We start from the raw sequence: 24,554 nt of genomic DNA on the forward strand, positions 1-24,554 counted from the left end.
TTTTCATTCTGAAAAAAACAAACAAACAAAATAATACGCCCACTTCCTTCAATCGGGATAAAGGTTGACTCAAACACGACTGCGTTAAAAACAAAAAAGCAAGCGAGTATTTTTGCGTGTTTAAGAAAATATCTGTTCATTCATATGATGTAGTAAACGTCAGGAATGTTAAATATGTGACACATGACTTTAACATTGTGTATTGATGAGTATTGTTTGTACTTTTTAACTTTCACCAAGTACTAAGCTGAAAGTACGATTTTGCTTTAATAAGAGTCGATTTTAGTAGAGTTTGTTTTTACTCGCACTCATTTTAATGTGCTTCACACACACATCAGTGAGTCTCTGTGCTTGGAAGATATGGAATGTTGCCTGAAAATGTTTGTTTAGCCTCAGCTATGTGTCTGTGCGAATGTCATTTGTCAATTCTATTTGTGATCTGTAGTTTTCTTCCAACTAAATCTTGCTGACGTTATATATGCATCTTTATAATCATTGTTTTCATTTAACACTAGTGACTAATCTGCTAACACTTCTGGCTGTGAAACTTGTTTGTGTGATTTCCGTTCAATCACACGTTTCTGTCATTTCACGTTCATTCACTCACTCATTCGACTCAAAAAGAAAATGTAAAACTGTCAAAAGCAGGCATGCAAGCCATAAATCCACGTTAGATCAGGGACCCGACCAAAAGAAAAGTTTAGAAAAAGTCAGTTTTTGTTTGGATAAAGAGCACTCACCCTGACACACGAACACAAACACACACTATGTGATGTGACAGGACGCCACATATTTAGAGTTTCACAGCAGGCTGGCATTTCAGGACAGCAAGAAGAGATAATGTCAACGTGCTGGTGGTTAACTTGCTTCTTTTTTTTTGGTTATCCTCTTTCTGGACCATAAAGCGTGAAGGGTGTTTTCCACACACACCCGCGACGACACACACACACACACACACACACATGTTCATACACAGACAATTTTCCAAGCCTGTTTGACAACAAGAAGGGGACGGGAAAAAAAACAAAAGATATGGCAGCCAGCTCAGACACGACGTGCACTGACATAAGGATGTTTTTTTTTACGTTTTTATTCCCCGACACCGTGGACATCTCTTCGGTTGGCCGTGTGTGTGTGGCAAATAGATAGATAGATGTATTCAAGTCTGGAAATTCACAGTCAACAGCAGGAAAGAGAGCTTCCTCTTCAGCCACCCACACTGCCTGCAGCCTTGTTGTGACTTGTCTGTTGTCGTAGGATTTTCAGATTCTTCTAACAATTGAGCTTAAAAAAGTGAAGAGCAGACGTGGCGACACGGAGCGAAGAAAAAGCTAAAAACAAAACCGTTTGAAACGGCGAGACACACCCCCCCCCACCCCTCCAACAGTCTAGTCCCTGTTTGTTTGTGTGTCAGGTGCACACAAGCTATGTGGCTTTCATCACTGGTGTGTGTGTGTGTGTGTGTGTTGTCACGTGCAGCTGTTTGCTCTCTGGTTAGTGTTGTGAGCGTCGAGTTAGTGGAGTTACACAAGTGTGGAGCTTCACTTCACTGAAATCCCGCCTCTGATTTATTCCCAACATCTGTCTCTCGCAGGTGCGCGGAACAACGAGGTCCTCTCTCCGAGTCTATGATGTAGCCGTTGTTGCAAATAGCCTGTGTGTGTGCGTGTGTGCGTGCCAGTGTGTGTGTGTGTGTGTGTGTGTGTGAAGCGAAACAACAGAGGGCCTTTTTCTCCACCCCTTCTTGGATGAGTCACTACTGAGCCCTGTGTAATCCAAGCCCTCGCTTCATGTGTGTGAACAGACACTAAGCAGTGGTCTCGGGTCTGACTCCCTTCGGGGTTGTGAGTGGGTGAGACATGATTATCAACAACAAGGTAGCTACGGTTTCAGATCCACCACACACACATGCACACACACCGACACACACAGGATCCACCAGCTGTGACACTGGCACCGACCAACACACCCCGACATCAGCATTTTACCCACACCGAGGCCTCGGACACGAACCCTCCTCGCCTGAGATCTGGTGACAAAACGAAGGAAGCTCCCCGATTGGTCGGAGGGAAGTACTGGCGGGTATGGTTTCTTCACAAGGTGTAGTGTGACGGAGGGGAGGCTCGCAGGGCTCACACAGGTAACAGCATGTCCGCGTACCTGCGGGTGAGCGTCGGGTTGAATGCTGCTTTGACGGTTCTTTTTTGGCTTTCGAATAAAAGCACTTCTTGAAAGTGTTGTGACACAGGAAGTCGAGGTTTTAATAACGAGACGTCTTGGAAAAGCCCGTAAAGGCTTTTGTTTAACATCAGCAAAGAGAGGTTGAGTCATAAAAGTGATGCGTCAGGCCCTTTGAGCGATAATCATGTGATAAAAACATGTGAATAGTTACAGATATTTGATAAATATTATAATTTGTCTGTTATTTTGTTTCATTCAATCTTTGGTGGGACAGGATTTTTTTGTATTTTTTTTTTTTTCTTCATTTTTTTTGTGTAAAAAGAAAATACAAAATACAGGAACATCATACAGAACACACTTCTTCTCCATGAATGTATAGTAAGAAATCAGCTGTTCATTAAGGTATAAAGACACAGACAAAAAACATCTGATCCAATTTTCTGTACGTCATTAATCGTACAGGTTTGTATTTTATTGTTATTCGAAGCCTCAAAACCCTCTTTAAGTTCAGCATATAACACATATTTGAGATGATTATAATATGGCTCTGACAACTTAAATTATATGAAGATATTCTTTGGGGAAAAAAAAGAGATCTTGAAACCAAATGAAGACTTCTCAAGACTCTGATTTCCACGTTTGCTCGAATAAAAGTGAATAAACTGCTGTAGAAGAAATCGTATAAGAAATTCACTTCAGGATATAATTTAAGAATGTTACGCAAGAATTGAAATATACTGATATATTTCCCTAATGCTGTAGGAATAAAGGTATATTATATACCCGCAGGTGTTTTGGGTCGATCGCTGGAGTATTTATTAACTTCAATTATCTGAGCAATCTGTAACTGCCGCTCTATGCTGCTAAGACGTGTTTATACAGTCAATATTCGTGCCTTCTAGAATTCATTAATTAACCGTTTCTTTGAGCTTATAAATGAATTCACAAGACAAATACCTCTGAAGAGAAACCATTTCCTCTCTTCAGCGCTGCCCTAATGTGTGTCTCTCTGTTGACCCGTACGTCCTGTTTCTCTGCTAAAGGACATTCGTACATAAGACATGAGCTAAAACAAACTAGCAAAGTTCAGCCTTTGAATACGTTGCGTCACTTTAACAGTAATTGGACTTCTAATATTTACCGAGGAAACAGATATTTATGTGAGCAATGCTAACATCAACGGTCATTAGTGAGAAATGTAAATACATATGACTAGTTATCCCCAAACCAGTCTAGATTAGCTTGTGTAATTGTATTTTTCTTCATAATTTGATGTTTATTTTGGAAGGTGAAGAGCTCCAAATACACTCAGGAAGCAGTAATTGTAAAATATATGTATTTACAATTTACAAATATTGTACGTTTCCATGTTGAGGCCCTTATTAATGAACAAATCAAGTCAACTGTAATCATTGCACCGAAGTTTAAATCTAAAACATTATTATTAATATAAAAACGACAATTTGAAAATCCCTAAACTACCTTACATGCTGTAAATAATGCAAACATTAAATCAATCAGTCAGGCGTTAATGAACATTCCTCTTGTCAGATTGTTTACACAGCTGAGTTACACGAGTAAACAGACACTTCCAGCAAGTAACTGAAGGTCATGAAAGATAGTTTTGTATACTTACTACTTTGGGGTTTGACTTTTCTAACAAAAATATTAATTGAATAATAATCTTCAGCAAATAAATGGAAATACAACGGAGCATAAAGCGTTAAGATCGACTGGCTAATATTGACTCTAATGCAAAAGTTTTTTCTCAAACAGACTGAAAGACGGCTGGCTGTTAAACACTTGTGCTAACTTGACTTGATGCATGTGCTTGTTGTTTAATAAGGACGTAAATATATCGCCGTGTGTGTATTAATACCAGTGCAAGTGTGTCAGTGTGTGCGTGGGCTTTGTAAGGGTACAAAGATGTCCCGAGGGGCTTCCCCCCCTTTTTTCTCATTACAAATGCTAATGTCACATTAATGAAATCGGCTTAGTTTAAGGTTTATAGCGTCGCCTCCACTGAGAGACTTTGCCACGACACTTCCCTCATATTTCACCATGAGTTATATCTTCTTATCCTCTGGGTACGCTATTTTGATTTGACTTTTTTCTTAACCAGGTTGATTCGTCACAGGACTCAGACAGTTAGCCTAGCAACAGCCGTGGATGTTGCAGCGAAGGGCCGTCCCAGTGTAAACACAGTGTTAATGTGCGAGCGGCGGTTTGTTGAGTCACTAACTGTTAATCATTGCTCAACACAGAGCTGGTCGGGAACAACAAGCAGAAGATTTAATCATGGCCATAGATCCTGCCTTGGTGCAGATAAGGTGTTTTTAACAGCCTTCCCCGACACACGAAACACATGTTTCTATCGAAATGAGATGTAAAGTTCGAACGGGTGATGACAAAAAAAAAACACAATGGGTCACCTGGAAAAGTTTTTAAAAATGATCCGTATTTTCCCGCTCGCCCTTTCTCGTCCGAGCGCGTGGAAACATTCGCGACATTAATGTCTTCCTTTTGTAAGGATGAGAAAAAGAATTAAAAGCTTAAACCGCCGCTGATAAAAGATTACACTTTATAATTAAAAACCAATTTTTCCCGAATTTGATTACATTATGCTAATGCGGGGAGATAACATCTTTTAAGGGAATCAGGGCGAAGAAAAAAAAGGGAAGCGGAGGGAGTGCGAGGAGTGGGAAAGAAGTGACAGTCCAGCCGCCATTACAAGCTGCTGATTTCTGCAGAGTGCTTCATAAAATGTCAGAGCGCTTCTCCCTGAGCAAGACACTGAAAAATGGCAGCGCTGTGATGTGCTGGCACCTCACCTGCGTGCCTGTGTGTGTGTGTGCGTGCGTGCCAGTGTGTGTGTGTGCGTGCCAGTGTGTGTGTGTGTAAGGGAGTGTGCAGACTGTGTATGTTCGAGAATACGAATGTGTGTCTGTCAAGCCTGCGTGTTTACATATGTGTGTACGCACCGGCGTGCGTGTGCGCAGGTGTGGTGATGTGAACATGTCTGTGTGTGTGTAGATGTGTGTGTGTGTGTGTGTGTGTGTGCACACTGGCCTCCCTCCCCAGTGGCAGTGAGGCAGAACAGAGTGGCTGACTGCCCGCTGCTTCGCCTCCCTCTCTGTCAATACAACACTATTCTCTTTCAACTATTCATTTTCATGTTTAACCTCAGGTACTGTGACCGTTTTAAGGGATAAATATACCTGCACGACATCATCATGGCGTGACTCATATTTTAGTATAGCACTCGATCGTGCACGTCCGCACCAACTAGTGTTTATCTGCTCGTGAAAAAACACTTTCATCTATGATTTCTGGTCGACGCTTATTGGTACATGCAGCAAGTGCCGGCCGTCGTAAGTGGAGAAGTACTAGGAGAAAAATATGAATCCCATTGGTTTATAAGCTAATTCAAGGTGTTTAACAGAAGCAATAATGGCTGTAACTACACATAAACAAGATGATAGTTAGACTTATTTCACGTCATGTTCTTTACATTATACATATATTACACACTCACTGTATGTGTGTAATATATATTCATACCGTACGATTGTTGTGCTAGTTTTTCAAGGAGTTGTGTATCAAATTTCACCTTGGGTTTTCTTTGTGGGAATCGTACCACCCTCCTTGTCTTTCAAAATCCAGGTAAGCTGTCTCCTCCCATGGATTGAAAGCAAGCCAAGGGTATAGCTAGGAACTGTATGTTTAAGATCGTCGGAATAGCTCATATTTCGACTCGGTTATTGTCAGACCTCCTTGATGAAATGATACATACAATTTCTTCTATTTTTTTGCGGGTATTTGCTTTAATACATAAAATGTTGGATACTCAGGGTTATTTTCAACCCACTTTAGAATTGTTCAGTTAATAAATCTGGACATTTTAGGTTCTAAATTAGGTAGTAACTGTTGCTAGTCTTTTTTAAAAATGCATTCCCTGCGTCTAAATCATACCTGAGTTGTATTGAAAGTCTTATCTTTAGATATACTTTTGGTATTTCTTTCTAGCTCGTGCTATATTTTCTAGGAAAAGCATTCATGGATACTTGCAAACTGAAGTTCGTAGAGGAAGCTCATGCTATCAAGAGAACATGAAAACCACATCTATAGATGAACCCTTTGACCTCCAAAGTTGCCTCAAGATGATTCAAACAGTAAAGAAAACCAAAGAGAAATGGACACGTAAGAGTACAAAAGCTTTGCTTGAAAGAAACTCCCTATACATTACAATATTAGGTCAAGATGTATGACGGTTTTCTTGATATTTTCCTGTATTATACAGTCAATTGAATTTAAGTTAATACAATTAAGTGGTTTCTCAAGATTAGTCTGTAGGTTTGTTGTATTCAAGCTTTATTTCATTGGTGGAAAACAGCATTCACTTTTCTTTAGCTCACTCTAAATATAAATGAAAAGCTTCCAGACATCTGCTTTAAATTGTGCAGGTGTGTTTATGTATTTGTTCACTTTACCTGGCTAATCTGACAGCCTTTTTTTCATTTTTTTAAAAAATAATAAGTAATAATTTTAGTAATAAGTATCACGATATGTTTTCACACACCTATATACATTAATCAATTCTTCATAAAGAAGTGATAATCGATGGTAGCCATGGGAAACACACCTGATATAAAAACCCTCGTGGCCAGTAGCGTTCACTGCACAGAACATAAAGGTGAAAATAATCAATACTGACTACACAAGTAAAAATAAAGAAAAACATCCAAAAACGGATGTGTTCACTGATTCAAACGGCAGATACCACGATCCGTTACCTCGCACATAAATAAGTAATATAATATAATCTAACTTTTGAACGAACGGATGCTGGTAATTTCTTTAGCCAGGCTTTTTCCCACTGTGGGTATTCTATTGTTCTGTCACTGTCTGTTTGTTTTTTTTCTATTTGACATGCATGTCATTTACATTATGCATATATGAAGAGCTGCTCTTGTTCTCGGCGCTCATGCGTCTCCTGGCTCCTTTGCTCCCCCACAAACCTTTATATAGCTGATAAATAATGCTGCTTTCATTTCTCGCCTTCTTTCATACACTGTGCAGTCACTGAAATAAAATAACAAGGGTCTTAATAGACGGTATGTCCGGTATTGTTTATAATTGACATGCTTGTGCATAAAGCTTCTTCTCGTCCTCAACCTGCTCGTGCATCTTTGATATAGCATCAATGTTTTTTTTGAAGGCATGAAAATTCTTCTGCTTTTTCATCACATTACTTTACCACTTTAACAGAAAAAAGCCATGTCCGCATGTTTCTGTGTCATGTGGGTTTTTATTCTTAACATGATGTAACGTAACCCCTAGAGACTCCTCCACCCACCTACTTTAAAAATGAAAATACCTTATTTGACCTTTTATTTTTCAGTCCAGCGTATTAAAAAAATAAATAATAGAAGGCTATATTCACGAGTAAAGGAAGGATGATCAACGGTATGAGATCAACAGATGTATCTTCACGTTGCGAACTGACTTCAGTCTGTTGTGGTGGAGAAAGAGCTGAGCCCAAAGACAAAAGTTCTCAATATAGTGGTTAATTCTCATTACTAAAATCCAGTGTTATCACTTCCAAATCAAGAAGTAGCCAAAACATTGGGGAGGGACTCAAAGTTAAATCTCTGCTTACTTTTTCAAGAGAGAGACCGGTTGTGGTTATTCTGACTCTAATCACGGTTCCCCCAGATTCATGGTAAAGGTTACCAGGTGCAAAGTCCAGGCCTTTTCACTCTTGCTGCCGTCCCTGCGACACACATTGTTATAATATGTTTCAATATTAATCGATGCTCATACTTTTATCACACTTTTAACCGTTGACTGCATTTACAGTTTCATTGTGGGTTGTTAGATTAGTAATATTCTAGGTGGTTTCCACAGCAGAATCTCAGTTTCTCTTTCAGTTTAAATTCAAGCTTCTTTACATGCTGTTGCAATACCCAGCAATACTTTTTTTTATATATTCTTTTTTATGCTCCAATTGAAACAAAACAGCAGAAAAGTGGCATTACTAAGCACACCTGTAAAGGGTTTCTCCGTTTATAGTGGTGTTTTTGTTTCAGCATCTTTGAAAACATTCCTGCTGCTGGAAATGTTCTTTCTTTGAAGTGTCCACAGAAGTGCCATTTGTGTGTAGTTGTGCGTGATATCAGACTGTTGTTGAAATGCGCTTCCATGCGGCTCCCTGTGTCACCGCGGCGTTTTATGGACGAGGGCAAAAAATGTTTGGTTCAATATGCGGGGGAAAAAAAAGAAGTAATGAGTGTTGGGACTGGCAGGTGATTGTGCCGGGCCAGCAGAGGGAGAGATGTAGATACATCAGAGACGATTTCTTAAAGCACACTTGTGTTGTTTCTTCAGTCATGGGGAGAATATTTTGGCTTCATCTGGAGATAGATGTGAGTTAGAAACGGGGGAGTTTTTTTTCTTTGAGCTTACTTTTTAGTACTTAAAGTGCTGCCTATTGGTTGGACGACGACACACAGATAAACTCTCACACACAAGCAGTCAATCTATCTCAAAAACACGTTCACACACACATTCACTATCGGCTCATTCTCTTCTATTTATGGCCAGGAAATGAGGGGAGTGCCATGTCTGGTTGAGCTGAGTAACACTATTCTGTCACACATAGGTTTGACATCAAACACAACTGACAAGCCTGTCCTATCCTCCTCCACCGAGTCATCACCATGTCCCAAAATCACATTATTGTCACTTGGAACCCAGCAGAGACGGGTGGTGGGCAGGGATGTAGATCCAAGCCTTTGGCATCTTCCGTCTGCTTGAAAAGGCAAATAAGCTATTTGGCACGAGTCAATTTCTTGTCATATTAAAACCACCCAATGCATGTGGCACACGGCGCCGTTATTATTTATTCTATTTTAAAGCTTCTTCTGTAGAAACTCACGTGAATAAGAAAAGAGGTGGAAATCCATTTGCGCTAATGCCGCCCGAGCATTAGCTCACGCCGGACCGTATCATAACCTTTTTGGTTTGGCAAGCCTTAAGCTGCTCTCACATGCTAAGCCTGTCTGTTGCACGGAGGCAGGCAGTGGTGTGACTGTAATAGGACCTGCAACCAGTCCCAGTGCCAATGCAGGCAGAGGAACCCATCCCCTACACGCCCCGCTTTGCCATCTGTCACTGGGCAAGACCGAAGGAGGGGTCCAGACCAGTCTAGCCGTCACCTGCACCGGCCACGACTGGGCTGGATTTGCTTCCTGATCCTTTTGCAATTAAACTACTGATCAGTCAATGCCATAGAAAAAGTAGAATGTGTTTTACAAGTAATGGCTAACAGAAGGCTGTTACAAGATAGCTTGTAAAAATGTGAAATTAAATAAAAAGAAACTTGATCTGAATCATTATCTAAGCGTCAATCAGACAATTAAGTCTTTTTCCTATTAACGATTTTAACTTTTTTTTCTCCCTCCAACGTCCTTATCTTTTCTCTTTGCCAAGTGGAAAATATTTAATTTTTTCCTTTGTGCTTGTGATTAAGTTGCGATGCTGTGGCCGCTGAAGCTTTCATACCTCTGGAGGAATTTAATCTTTACCGTTTTATTCTCTTTTAACACTGAAGCAGATACTTCCAACACGAGCGACAGTGTTTATTCATGAAGCTGTTTGAAATGTTTGCACATAATTCATAAAGAAATGTAGTTTCTTAAGCATTTTGTTCCATGTTTTCACAGTGGATTCATGTTTGTATTGAACTCCATCATCAGGGCTTCCAGTGTTGTTAGCTTAGCAGCCGACCGTTTCATCTATCAAGGACATTGTTGAGCAAACAAACGCATTTGGTTACCATAGTTGATTTATTTTGATCATTTCCTTAAACAAGAATAAAAACTCTGGAACACAAGCATGGAATACGCTCATTGTCCCATTATCAAGATTTTATGAATATGTCATTCTTGACAGGTCATAACTAACATTGTCATCATTCTGTTGCTTAAATGAAAGCAAGTAAAACTATGCATATGAACTTTAAAGGTTCTCTGGAATAGAGGCTAGGTTGTCAAAATCAGGTTTACTTTGGACACTAATGCATACAGAAGAAAACACAAACTTAAGCTCACTAGAAAGGCACATTTCCCCCTCGCCATATCTGCTTGTTTCAGATGTTAATTTATGTTATTTTACAATCTTCATGAATCCGGTTTTAGTTAGTTTCTTCCCATTTCCTATTAGTTTGTTAGATTTTCTTTTTAAATAACGTTGAATATGGCGATACTGATAATTTATTTTGAAACCAAAATATGTCCAAACATCAGCATGAAGAACTGCTGGAGTCAACTGTATCCTCTCGTCATCGTCGGGATCTTGCAGGATTTCATTTTTATGATATGGAGGACTAAATGACTGCTTCCATCTAGCAACTGGAAGTTGGATTGCGACACAAAAATGAACAAACACTGAATATGTGAATGTTAATTGTATATATATATATATATATATTATACATACTTTTTCTAATATAAACCATATAATAACTAATGTATACAATGCTGTTGAATGGCAATGCAGTATTGTAAAAAAGAACATCACTATATATTAGTATGTTGATATTTTTCGCACCACTATTTAAAAGAAATGGACTTCGGGCCTATTCATCAACCCCTGCTGGCACTTCTGTTCCTCTTGCCTGCTGTCAGTGAGTGATATTGAGGTTAGACTCAAAAGTTTCCCTCCTAAAGGAAAAGCCAGAGCGTAATAGATTCCGAGGACGGACACAGAAATGATACCAGGAGCGCAGAGGAAGAGCCGCCATGTGTCTTTGAATGGGGTCAGGCCATCACAGGGAATAATGCATTTGGGGCTTTCTTGCGCCAGGCACTCCTTCCATTACGGCGAGAGAGGAGACATTGTGTCCACACTCTGATTACCACTGATCCATGCTGATGACTCTGTTGGCGGATTATCTCAGTTAGTATCAGCCATCTGTTACTGCGTGTATGCGTGGAAGAGGTGAGCAGGGAGGAGGAGAAAAAAAAACAGGACTGAGACGCGTAAGGCGGGTTGAATAGTTTTAGTCTGTGACATGCAACGACGTTTTGATGGCATGTAGTGGCTGAGTCTTTTCCTTCCTGCTGCTCGCGTAACCAGGCACCATTACTTACACGCGGCCGCGGCATACAACACTGCAAAACAAATGCGTGATGTAAGGACCCACACCGGCAGCACAGGCCATTACTCCACAGCCAAATGCACCCTCTCTATCTCCCCCCCCTCTCTATACAATCCTGTCCTCATTCCAGATGATGCTGACATCTGAAGGCTCCTATATGAAGGCCACATACAATCATAAAACCGCAGAGCTGTTTATAGCCACACTATCTCCTCAAGGGCTGTTGCATCCTGCAACTATTAGCTGCATCCATTGACAGCTCGGCGCGGCGTCGAGTCGGTGGACGTGACTGCGAATCCGCCGCTGGAACACATCTTATAAATCATAGTGTGTCCATTAGCATAAATCCTTGCTCTCTTTTGCATCTGCGGGACCTGCTGTTTCTGTTGCCGCAGCTCCACCTTTGATTGGTTTCTCAATTTGATTTGGCTATTCTTTTGAGATGGTGGAACGCTCGTTCCTATACGGCGCCGACCGCGGTGCGCCGTTAATTACCAATCAAATCAAGCTAATTCCGATGCTAAATCCATCTTAATTTTGCACGATTAAGTCAGGATCGGCTCCTTTAAACGTCTTGGCAGTTCATTATCGCGGCGATGATTGTTTGGTGCGGCTCCGTCATACTTTTGTTTTTTCGTTGTAATTGCACTAAGTGATCAGTTTGTAGTTGTAGGAAGGATGGACTGTCTTGTCTTTTTTGCTCCCCCTGCGTCCTTTCCTCCCTCCATCTCTCATCCTCAGGAAAGAGGCCCTGAGAGAGATTGTCAGAGATGAGAGGAGATGAGGGGGAGGGGAGATCTGCTTTACACCTCTGCAAAGGAGGGATTGCTTTTTTGTTGTTTGTTAGGGGGGAAATCAATTCTGTTCACATCATCACGTTTTGACAAGGCGAGGCATTAAGTGCAGATATTGAGAAACGACAGGAGCGGTTTACAGCCCATCCTTCATCTCCTCTGCTCTCTTTTCTTTCATCTGTCTTTTTTTTTTTTACACAACAAAAATCAGAGCATATTGTCTTGCTTATTCCTTTTTTTTTTCCGCTCCCTCAATCTGTGTATCTCTTCTCCTCTCACTCTCCCTGTTTTTCACTTGTCTGAAAAGGTAGAGAATGATCCGCTTCACTTACCAGCTGACACCACATAAGCTCGCTCGTCCTTGGAGACACAAGCCTTTTGTTTTCGTGTGCATTATGATAATTATGAAGGGCCACAGCTCCTCTCCATTTTCATCACACTCCTAATGATACTCGCGTTTTTTTCTGTGTGTGTGTCAGGAGCAACCACGAGCATCACTCCTCCTTTTTATCTCATGAAGTAATCAATTTTTTTCCACCCTAACCTGACATTTAAAAGGTGACGGCTAAAGTGAAGGAGCACAGGCTTGTCACGGCAATTAAACGTTGCGGGGAAATAACAGTTTTTTTGCCGCCCGAGACGTACGGAACCCTTAGCCATCTTATCGCTCGAAGACGACTTCCTGTAGGTGGCATTAAAGTCCCCTTCGATTATTTGGCCCTTGGGCGTCCGGCCCCTCACCTTGTAAGGAGAGGGCACTTGCAGGACCTTTGACCTCCCTCGTAATTACACAACTGCCATCTTTCTTTTTTTTTTTCCTCCACTGCAGCAGTCATGGCCGCCCAAGTCCGATGGCACACCAGCCTCCTCCCTGTGGACTGCAGCAGGTTTTCTTGTCATCCGTGCCTCTCGCTCTCCCCTCACTCTCCCTCTCTCTTGTCAGTGTTGCTCCTGGCGAAAGGCTGATACTTGATATTCAGAGGATAGCAGCTTTTGTCTCAGAGATTTAATCAGTGGCTCTGCTCCCACTGCAGAGGAGGGAGGGAGGGTGGCAGCGGGGTGGTTGGAGAGAGGGAAGGAAAGGGAGATGGAGGCAGGGACTGTTTATGTGTAATGACACAATAACAAAGCCTGCCTGTAAAACACAATCTGCAAACTGTGCTTTTGAAGGGGATTTTCAGTCCGGGATTAGTGTCAGGGAGAGGGATATGTGAAACGAGAAGACGGCAGAACAGTCAGGTTGACACGATAGACCAAGAAGGTGATTTTTATTTTCCCGTGTGTGTGTGTGCGTGCGCGCCCATGTGGGTAAACGCGTGTATTTTTTCTCAATGTTTATCTGCCTGCACAAGTTGGCAAGTGTGTTGGGGAAACGTCACTGTGTTGTTTCCACTCGTAAGCAAACGGGGATTAAAGGAATCGTGGGTAAAAAATATTTGGCCGCCGAGTGGCCAGTGTTTTCTTGTAGGTATTTCTGCCGCCGGTTGCTTGACAATGGCTGGCATGGCAACTTGATGAGACTAATGATGGAGAGCCGCTGCATTAGTTAATGCATCCATCACCTAAAAGCCTCGCTGTTTAGTTAAAGCCCAAACACGAGTGTGAGGAAAAAAGGCCTGACAGAGCTTTTTGGCTCAGGTCATTTTAACATCATGGAACATCACGTTTCCTTCTTCTTTTTTTCTTTTCAATCTTGACCCCTGTTTCAATCTGCCTCTCAAGATTGTCCAAATGTCTTTTAATCCGACTCCTTAAAGATGCTTTTCCTCTCTCCTGCCTTTGCACAGAATCAATAGAGTCTGGGGACCATTGGGCATGTCTAAATAGAAATATTGTTCAGGGGAAGTGAGATGTGAAAGGAAAAGTGTCAGGTTGTGTGTGTGTTTGTGAGTGTGTAGATGTGTGTCCGACCGACTAGACTGTGCAGGGGTAACACTCGTGCGTGTGTGTTTTAGGAGTGTGTACTACTTCAGTATTGTAACCCTGCTGATTGGATTGTGTTTGACAGATATGGAGTCTGGAGAGCGGCTGGCCTCCCCAGCGCCCACCCTGTCTGCTGCTCGCACCTCCTCCCCTGCGGCCTCTTCCTCCTCCTCTTCTTCCTCGTCGTCCCCTGCTCCCCACACTAAAAGCAGTTTGGCCCCGAGCCCCTCAGCACTGGGATCCTCCATCAGCACCTCTGGTAAGAAGAACGTTCTCTGCCTTCCCGTCAGCCCTGTCCATCACAAACAAACGCAGGAACACGCCGCAGACAGCAGTTTCCATGTTTGCATATCCGGTGTCAAATATGGTCACCTTCATGTGTTGATAGGATTCATAGGAATATTAATTATTCTCCGTGCACCTCCGGCCCCGCTACCAGGTTTCATTCCTGACAGCTTGGGTTGCAATTGAAAAGCTGCTGCATTAATGAATCCCAAACAATTAGGGGCCTCTTTTGTGTGAGAAACACACACATGCTTCGCCACGTCTCCTGACAACCTTCAGCTCTGTGGCTCCAGCTGCCTCAGAGTCAGGGCTCAGCACGACACTTGTGTGCGTGAGTGTGTGTGAGTGTGTGTGTGTGTCTCGGCGAGACACTGAGTGAGACCCCTCTGCCTGCATGATTTAACATTCTCTCAGCCTCTCGGTGTCTCGTCCCAAAATGTGTCTAAATCTTATGGTTTATATTTCATAAGCAAGTGTGTGTTAAGTGTTCTTCAAATATCTTCGGCTAAAGAAGATGGTTTTTGCTCGCACATACTTCTCTCTCATCTCTTCATGTCTGCCACTCTCTCAGTCCCACGTTCAATGACGTGTTCGCTCGTACCGGAACAAGGAAGAAGCAAAGCATCAAACGACACCTTGTGTTTTATCCTTCGTTTCCTTAGGAGTTCCCCCTAAAAGATCAGCCATTAGAAGCATCTCCAGCTTATGCATTATACATTCTGCCAATCCCTCTGTGCCATTACATACACACAGGGCTTCAAGATATGCAGTTGCATGAAACATGAGTCTTTCATCTGCCTAAATACTTTTGCTGCATCACATGCATGAGAGTTCAATATCTCTTACGACGACACTGCATTATGAGAAGAAGAATAAAGATTGTGAAAGTGCTGCCAGATATTATGGGCTGCTGCTGGATGATGTCATTCCATACTTGAAAGTGTTGCGGAGAGGTTGAAAATTCAATTTTAACAGGAGCAAATGTCCAGCCAAAAGCGATCTTCTCGGTTCACTACTCGGCAAGTTACCGAGTTTCTTAGCTAGAAGTGAAGTATAAACTCAACTACTGGAACAAGGTTCACGGTCCGAGGGGCTTCTTTTCCTCCAGACAGCAGTTTATTACTCTAGTTAATTAAATGCATTCTAATCATCACTTTCTTATCAAGACCTTCAATGTAAATGCATATGATAAATGTTTAAACTATGGCTTACACAACATTAGCCTAGTGTGTGATACATGCAGGAGGCAAAGCAGGTGGAAGGAAAGTGAAGTTGAATCGGATTATTACGACTGTTAACTACAACCAGGACTACTTTTCCTGTCATCAATAGTTTGAGCGATAATGAAATGTTGACAGAAGTCAGATCCCCATGTGAAGTAACTGTGATTAAATGTCTCTGTGTGAGCTGTGAACCCAGTGAACCCCTCTTTCATCCAATCTCACATATTGTCAGGTACACAGTAGCAATCTAGGTTGTATTAGTTGCTGTGCACCTGAGAAAATGGATCTAAAAAAATAATTTAGTCAAAAATATAACACTTTTCACAAGCTTTCTTTCATGATTAGCAGGGATGCAACAGGATGAGAACCCCGGGACTTGTTTGTAAAATAAGAGTACGAGGACAAGGGGCTTATTTAAGAGAAGATATTCTAAGTGTAAAGCCCCCATAGAGGAGCAAATGTAATGCTAAACTAAAAGTAAAGAACACATTTTAACCTGACTGTCATTCTCTATGTAAAAAAGATTATGACCAGTTATCTGCTAACAATTTCTATCTACTGTTTCATATGTTGATACAAGTTAGAAAACCTGTAATCTTCTTTTTGGTGTTTATACTGTATCTTACCTATTAAACAATACATATTGGTGACTAGAAACCACTGAGCAACAGCTAAGTATCCAGATTTGGACTAAGCCTTCTGGTGAGGTTGATACAGTTGAATTCCTGCGTCATCAAATCTCTAGCTAGTCTTAGCTTGCAATTTCAAATAAACAAAAAGAACATATTTTGTCACCTTAGTAACATCTTGAACACTTTTCGGGTTTTCAGGTTTTCATTTTGGCCGGGTGCTAAAACGGTAGCACTGATGAGTCACATAAATGACAGACGAAACCTTCCTTGAGCCAGACTAGATGTATAACAAAAACACATTTGTGTAAATAAACTAACATTGTCATGGATTCTACACGGTGCTTGAAGCAAGGTTTGAGGAAATATTCAGTACTGGTTAGAAATGGACATTTACTTTCTGAGTCATAATGTTTACAAACAAACAAACACCAGTGAAAACATGACACCCCCCTATTCCTTGGCAGAGGTAAACATCAGTTTGTTGAATTAAATAGGACTTCAGAGGAGCTCCGGCTCTCCATGAAGAAGTTCGACAGCAACCCTGAACAAGTTCCCGTTCCGTTTCAGGGCTCATATAGGCAGATACAATTACATGCCCTTATATCTGTATGTTTTGTGCTGGTGAGAAGAAACCTGTGCGCTCACATGTACACTGGGACTGTATCAGAAGAAAGAAGGCATGGATAAAAAAACAAACCTTAATTTTGCAAATTAAATCTGGATTTACATAATATTGAGGCAAATTCTGAGTAACTAACTGCAATATATCCTACATCATTTTATGATTTTTAATATAAATCTATCAATGCATGAAGAGTTTCTTTTCAACTGGTAAATATAAAAAACAACAATACAAGTCATATTTGCAAAGATACATTTTATAAAAGGAATTGCTTTTGGAATCATAATAAAGTTAAAAATAAATGCACAAACTCTACATAACATAGTTTCTGAAGAAAATGACTTGGTGATATAACATTTAAGATTGAAACTATAGCATTTGGTAGAAGAATTATCCCATAAAATTGAAAATTATGTGGTTGACTGTTTACATTTATACATGACCAAGTTTTTATAGTTTCAATTTGACTTAAATAGGGCAGCATGAATACATGGAAGGGACTATACATAGCCCTCTTCTGCACTTTCCACCAGGTCCAGCACAGGATTGAGAGTAAAGTTGGGCCCTTTCTGTTGCCTGGAGATGATTTTTTTTTTTTTTTTTGTCAAGCAAAAGTTGTGTCTTCATGCATGCAGATGTGTCATCGATGAGGTTATCACTTGGAGAATAAAACTCGATTGTTGCACATACCACTCTCCTCCTGGGATCAACTCACGGATGCAATTAACTTAAATCTGTCTGTGGAAATTTGATTGACTGCAACAAACAACAAATTAATCCCCCTTCGGCAGCATCCAAACATGAAAAAAGCAGGCGGTGCAGTTTGTCACAGTGAGAAAGGATTGAAACAGCATGAGAAAGAGGGCGAAGGGGAGTGGGAGACACACTGAGAGGAAGAGAGTCAGTAATCCTAGGTATGTCACTGCTGCGCTTCGTTCTCGCCTCACATTTCCAGATTTAATTATTTGCCTTCCACAAGCACACATTAATATTGAAAAGGCATTTGCAGATGTCACTTTCTGTTGCTTGGAAGACGGGCGGGGCGGCGTTGGGAGAGGTGGGCACCCGAGGCACACGCAGATGCTGTGGCTGGCCTTTCCAAGGGTTGCGATGCAGTCGTTTATCTTTATTCCCGCTCGCTTGCCAAGTAGGGTCTACATATTCAGCATTCCTCACGTCATTAAAAAAAAAAAGTGGATTTTGCTGTCTTGTCGTAAAGCGAGGCTCGAGGCCGGCTTGTTGTGTCGAGGTCTAGAAACGTCACACGCTTGCATACTTGATGGAGCTTTGTTCCGTGTCACTCGCCCACTGATATATTTTAATTCCTAAATATCTTGAAGATGCTTCGTTATGACAGGGTTCTATTTTCGGCGTCTCCAGTCAAAGAGATTTGCACAACAGGACCGACTGCATAAAGTCTCTATCTGAATAATTAGATTTCAGACTGCATTAATTCTTGTTGCTCTGTTTTACATTTCTTTTGTGTGGAAGTGTATAGCAGTGTCCCATTTTGTCTGCTCCGTGCTCAACACTTTCCTTTTCTCCAGTCATCACTTTTTATGCATGTGTATTACCTGACTTGTGCAGAGGCATCAAGCTGGCTTGCACTCTTTTTTTTTTTTTTCTACTGGGATAGAAATTGAATTTGCATGAAATATGCTCACACCAAATTGCATCTGACTCTGGGAGGAGGTAATACGTGGCAGTCGCCCCTGCCAGAAATGATTGTGCTCAGGAAAACGTTAGACGATGATGATGTTGATGAGGTATTTTTCTTTGCTGGAATTGAGTACCAGAAGGATAGGAAGGGCTTTTTACATTTTTTTTTTTTTTGGCACTTTTTTTTTTCCCTGCAACACTGACAATATCTTTCACGGGGAAGAAATACTGACACACAAATCATTCACTGCTAAAATTGGATTACGAGGAAATGCTCTATATTCAGTCTGATATTGTATCTGTCTAGACTTCTCTGTCCTGCTGAAGTAAATGCTGAACATTATCAAAAGTCTGTGGAGTAATGTATAGATAACCTCCGGATATCAATACTTGACTGAGTGATCAGTTAACACATGTTATAAAGGTCATCCCTTTTATCTCAAATATTATCACAAACCAGTGTTAGATGGAATTAAAAAAAAGTCTGTTTAAGGAAGGTTTTAATTTATAAACCAGCGTAACAACTTTTTACAGAATTTTCTTTTTTTAACACATCCCAAAACATTAACATTATTTTCTTTTTGACCTTGTAGACTCAAGAATACTCTCTCAACACAGCCAACTTTAAACACAAAATGAAATAATTTCTTGTCTCTTTTTAGTAGAGAAAGGACATTTAAGCATAGATTTTTTTCCTCATCTTTTGTGTCATGTCTAGTTTTCTTAATACGGAAAAACAAATTATTTTCTCACAATTAATTTCCAGAATGAGGGCCATCATGATCTTAGAAATATTCATTTTGAAATGAATTTCATGATGCTAAAGTTTATCCAGGTTTCTAAATTTCCTCTCAGAGCCTGATCACAGCAACATTTTTTATAAATTCTAACAAAGATTTCTCATGACTGAATTATAAAAAGGCTTTAGTAGCGAAATGGTTCCTCTTTGAAAAGGCGTTTTGAAATGTCCTCCAGGAAAAGGATTAAGTCAGAAGCGGAGAACATTTATTTCCTCTATCATGTTTTGCAAATAAAAATGCTGTCCGCTTGTGTTGGATCTCTCCCAGGCCGTCTGTTCGGAGCAGCAGGAGAGCAGCCCTTCATCGGCTCCACGTTGTCAAGTGCCTTTCCACTGGTCAGCCATCCAGCCTTCGGAGCCCTCTACTCTGCTGGAGTAGGCCGGCCTGAGTTTGGAGGCCTCGGCTCCCTGGGTATGTCTGCGGCTCTGGCTGCTCACCCCCAGCTAGGAGCCCTGTCAGGTAACATGAGACAAACTCTGATGATTTCCTCTCTTTGATTCTCTCATTTTATTCATCCGACTATTCTCTCCAACAGAGTGGTGGCGAGCTGCCGAAGCTCATGGACGAGGAGCAGCCGCTTTTCTTCCCTCCTTTATTGGTTTCCCTCCTTACTTTACTCCACATATACAGCCCAACCACAGCTCCAGTCCTGTCCCGATCCGGATGCCCACTAAGAACAGCCACTCGTCTCCTAAAGGTGAGATGTCATGTTAAATATATTAACAAGATATTTTAGTTTTAGTTATATGTTATCATTTATCTCAGCCCATTAATAAGTTTATATATATATTATCAGATATTTTTTCACCAACTGTCATCTTTGTGTCTGGGCCTTCATATCTAACTTGTATGAAAAGCATCGACATCTGCATTACCTCTGCCAAAGAGGTTCATTTCTCTGTTGTTTTTGTCTTTCTAAATACTGTTGAAATAAATTAAACAGTCAATGATCTATTTCCATCGGATTACCATCTGGATCCTGTAGATTCTTGCACACACGTCCACCAACTTTTTATAATTGCCAATTTGACCAGGAAGTTCCAAAATGTTACCAATTGCTGTACATTTAAACTAATTTAAATCTACTTATTAATGATTTGAGTGATCTTTCAGTTGCAAAAATACTATCCAATTAATGAAAAATATACATGTATTTTATCATTTTTAGTTCCAGGAAGTGTAATTTTTAAAATTGTGTTACCAAGTCTGAAGAAGAATAACTCTACTGTATGTGCTCGCCTTTGGGTTTTTCCCAACAAGTTTAGCAAACTCTCAAACAAAGCAACTTACAATAGATTAGCATGTAGCGCTAAGGATTTCATCCGAGCGCCCACACTGTGTTTGTATTAGTGGAATTCAAACCCACAGCAACATTCCTCATTTGTTACTACCCATTTAGCTAGCAAGACATGTTTCCATGCATCTATAACAAAAACATATCTTGATGTTTTTCTTACACTTATTCAAACCAACCCGTTTGGCAAACCATTTCCACAGAAGTTAAAGCTGGTTGTATAAAATGCGTTTTCACTTTGTGTTTTTAGGAGTAAATGGGGCGGTAAATGGCAGTTCTGTTTATCCCTCGACGACACAATCTGGGAGTTTCCCTGAAAGTCAGACCACTGTTCAGACTAAGACAGCCAAGACTACAGACCTCTCCAATAGTCACCGTAGCAGCCCACAGAGCAACGCTGTAGAGCCATCAGAGAAGCTGATCCAGAAGCCGAAAGAGAAGGTCGGTGCTTGATGACGACTCGACAAAACCCGAATGAATTATATTTTTGTGTAAGGGATCTGAACAATACATTTGTTTCTCTCCTTTTGAATCAGAAACCACGTAAGAAACCAGCAAACAGTCTTGCAGGGATCAACAGTGAATCGGGCACATCTTCAGACAGCTCCAGTGATGGCTCCATCAGCAGTGACTTAGAGGACCTCCCTGAGGATGATGAGGAGGATGAGGACGATGATGAAGATGACGAGGAGGACGACAAACAGAATGAGTTGTCTGACACTGAGAAGCGGGCGAAGAAGAAAGCAAAGGTATAAAGTGTTCCTGTCACCCGTAATTGTTCTGCTTTTGTGTCGGCTTAATAAAGTTGTTTTGTTGGTAAACTAGGTCAAAACTAGGGTCTTATAGTTGGGCTTAATGATTTACTAAAGGATTGAATCAACATCTTTAATTAAAGGTTTTATTCGTAACACATTTGAATTGTTTTCCTCTCTAGGTCTTGACACAATCCACTGGTACCACAAAGACTGATAAACACACTGGTTTGTCCATGATGGATGGCAGGAAAGTCCCCAAGATCCAGAGGGTCTCATCAGACCCTCCAACCCTACTTCCCCAAACCTGCTCTGTTTCCCCCCCAGCCATGTCCCAGACCTCACCGCTGGCCCTGCAGGTCTCCAGAGCCCGGACAGAGGGTCCGCAGAAGCATTTTAGTGTCATCCAGTCCACTGGCCTGGCTGCCAACTCAAAACCACTTGCTCTCCTGGTTCAGCCCACTAGGGAGTCCTCGCGCACACCTCCCATTTCCCTGACCACGTCCCCCAACCAACGGTCCAGCTCAGCCTCTCCAAAACCTCCCAAACTGCTGCCCCCATCCCCTCCCCAGCACCTGCCTCTCTCCCTGTGCTCGTCCCCCAAGCCCATGTCGGTGCCCTCTCCGCCGTGCTCAAATCTCCCGATGTCTACCTCCCCGAAACCTTTCGGCATGACCTCATCCGTAACAAGCCCCCAGAAGTCCTCGACCAAGGCAGCTCAGTACACTGCGCCCACGTCTGCCAAAGCCAACAGAAGGAAACTGTTGGAAGCCTCACTGGCGCAAATCAGTGAATTCAGACTGAAACAGGTAAGAGATCGTTTTATGACTCTACGTGTACCACTTTTTAGGGATGTCAGAAAATTAAAATCTCTTATGAGTGGAGTTAGATTGACTTGTTACGATATATAACTCAGCTTTAGCAGTTGAGAGGACACCCACCTGTTTCGATCCAATCCAAGCATAGTGTTTTTAGTTTTTTTTAGTCTGATTTTTGCAGCAATTGAAGCAGAAACGACAGTTTCAGATTGTGGTAAACTGGATGTTACGGTAGTTCTATGAGTACATATGAAGCCCTTAATACGTTTTGCTATTGTTTTGTTTGTTTTTCTTTTGGGGTCAACCAGTAGCAAAGGCCAATAGTAGCTGGAAGAGAGTGATTCACCCTACAAAACAAACACTCACACAGATCATTTGACATTGTTCAAATTTCCTCAGTTTTTCAAATGTAGGTTTTCCTGCTGTTCTGTGTTAAATTGCGCCAAAGCGCTACTCAAGTACTCGGCAGAATACTAAAATGGTCTTGTAGAATAAGTTTCACTATTATTATTTGTCCATTATTTAAAAACTGCTAATACGTTGCTTTTCAAAAGTTCAGCGCCATTGATGCACTTGTTCCCCCTTTTTTTCGACGCAGTGTTCTGCTCCACTGTTCAACATTGTAGTTTTGTCACCTGCTCAAACAATCAACATTGATCCAAACTGACAGCGAGTGCAACTCCACTTTGTCCCATTTCTTTTTTTTTTTCCTCTCCCGCAAACCGTCATTGTTCCGGGTCTTTTTCTTCTCTCTCACCACTGCTCGTCTGCGTCCCCCTTGTTTACTCCCCCTTCTCTCCTTCTGTATTCCCAGACTCTCATGTCCCAGGGGCAGACCTTTCCAGTTGAGCTAAAGAAGCAGCAGCAGGGGCCAAACAAGTCTCCGAAGAGGAAGTCGCCACCACTACCGCCCGTGACTCCGCCTCAGAACAATCACTCCAACCTTTTCCTCTCCAGCGCTCTGCTGGGACTCCCCGAACCCCATCACCCCAACGGAGTCATCCAAAGCACCACTCAGGACGCACCTTTGGCCCTCATCACCAAATCAAGAAAAGAATCTGCCTCTCAAAGCAAGTCCCCGGAACCCGACTCTGACGCAGGATCCATGCCTGTGAACCTGAGCACAGGGACCAGCAGGACGCACACACCTGCCCAGTCTGGGCCTCCCTCACAGCCTCCCACTACCTCACCACATACTGCAGGCTGTGGACCCAGGAAGAGCAAAACCCCGAAAAACAAAGTGCAGACACCTCATTTGGGTCAAGTACCGGAACAGACGGCCCATTTGGCTGCCTGGAAAGGCTTCTCTCAGAACCACCTAGTGCAGTCGTTAGTGGACTTGTTTCGAAGCGGAGAGTCTGGCATGGGGATTCCTGGTGTCGGGATCCCCGGGGTGGGAATTCCGGGGGTCGGCATTCCGGGAACCTGTAATCCAGCAGCCGGACTCCCGGCAAACAAAGAGTCTGACGACTCCGGAGATGACGATGACGAGGACGACGACGATCTGGAAGAGGAAGAGGACGAAGAGGACTCGGATGATAGTCTGTCAGGTTGGTGACGTGTTGACAAGATCATAAATGTATGAAAACTTGTGTATAATTTAGCTGTTTAACATCCATTACATGCTTTGTTTTGAGATAAAAACATATCGTTATTGGTTTTCCAGAGTCCGACAGCAACTCTGACAGCGACATCTCCGGGAAGAAGGCAAAGGAACTCAAGCATCTCGAGTCGGATTCTTCCAAAAAAGAGAGTCAACGTAGGCAAACCAAAGGCGCAGAACTACTGAACACCTCAACCAATCACACGGCCACCAGCTGCTCCCCGCTCAACCTCCAGGTCATCAAGAGTCCCACCATCGTCACCAGCTCCAGTGCCTTGGCCTACCACAGCTCACCAGGGTCTTCCTCCTACAGCCTCGCCTCACCCTTAGGTGAGAATATATGATGAGAAACGTTAAATGTTTTTTAAACAGATTCAACAATTAGACCCTCATGAAGTGACCTTGTTTAGAGCTAGCATATTCGCTTTGAAACAATTAAACACTACTGGCAAAAGTATCAAACAGTTTAAGGAATAATTGCTTTAAACTTCGCCAATGTATCTCTGGACTTGGGAGAATTGATTCCACTTTTACCTTTAGTTATTCACATGTTCTTCTTCTTCTTAAATTCTTTAAATTATTTCTATTCATAATCTGCTATTTCCTGAAGCATAGTATAGACTTATTTTATTCTTGTCTGATAAAGAAGTAGTATTTTTAAACACAGACTCTTTTCTAATCCATGGTTTGCTGTTATTGCAGTTAATAACAAACGGTTCTGGAGTGGAGTCGATGTTTCTGCTGTCATTGTAGCCATAGAGTCATCTTCACTGCAGAGTCAAATTGTTTTTTTAGTGGCATCAGGAAG

General features: G+C 41.8%; 1 protein-coding gene across 10 annotated transcripts in view; it reads left to right on the forward strand.

Annotated features, from left to right (window-relative positions):
• Positions 1–24,554, forward strand: part of baz2ba (bromodomain adjacent to zinc finger domain, 2Ba) — a 70,866-nt gene that overhangs the window by 26,938 nt on the left and 19,374 nt on the right. For all 10 annotated transcript variants that reach the window (XM_087793901.1, XM_087793898.1, XM_087793897.1 and 7 more), the window contains exons 3-10: positions 14,144–14,317; positions 19,547–19,738; positions 19,815–19,976; positions 20,824–21,014; positions 21,110–21,322; positions 21,508–22,134; positions 22,958–23,693; positions 23,810–24,076. In XM_087793901.1, the coding sequence (XP_087650027.1) occupies positions 14,146–14,317; positions 19,547–19,738; positions 19,815–19,976; positions 20,824–21,014; positions 21,110–21,322; positions 21,508–22,134; positions 22,958–23,693; positions 23,810–24,076 (2,560 nt within the window). In that variant the 5' untranslated portion in view covers positions 14,144–14,145. The remainder of the gene's footprint in view (positions 1–14,143; positions 14,318–19,546; positions 19,739–19,814; positions 19,977–20,823; positions 21,015–21,109; positions 21,323–21,507; positions 22,135–22,957; positions 23,694–23,809; positions 24,077–24,554) is intronic.

The sequence above is a fragment of the Callionymus lyra genome, chromosome 6, assembly GCF_982586985.1.
Source record: "Callionymus lyra chromosome 6, fCalLyr1.hap1.1, whole genome shotgun sequence".
Classification (NCBI taxonomy): Eukaryota; Metazoa; Chordata; class Actinopteri; order Syngnathiformes; family Callionymidae; genus Callionymus; species Callionymus lyra.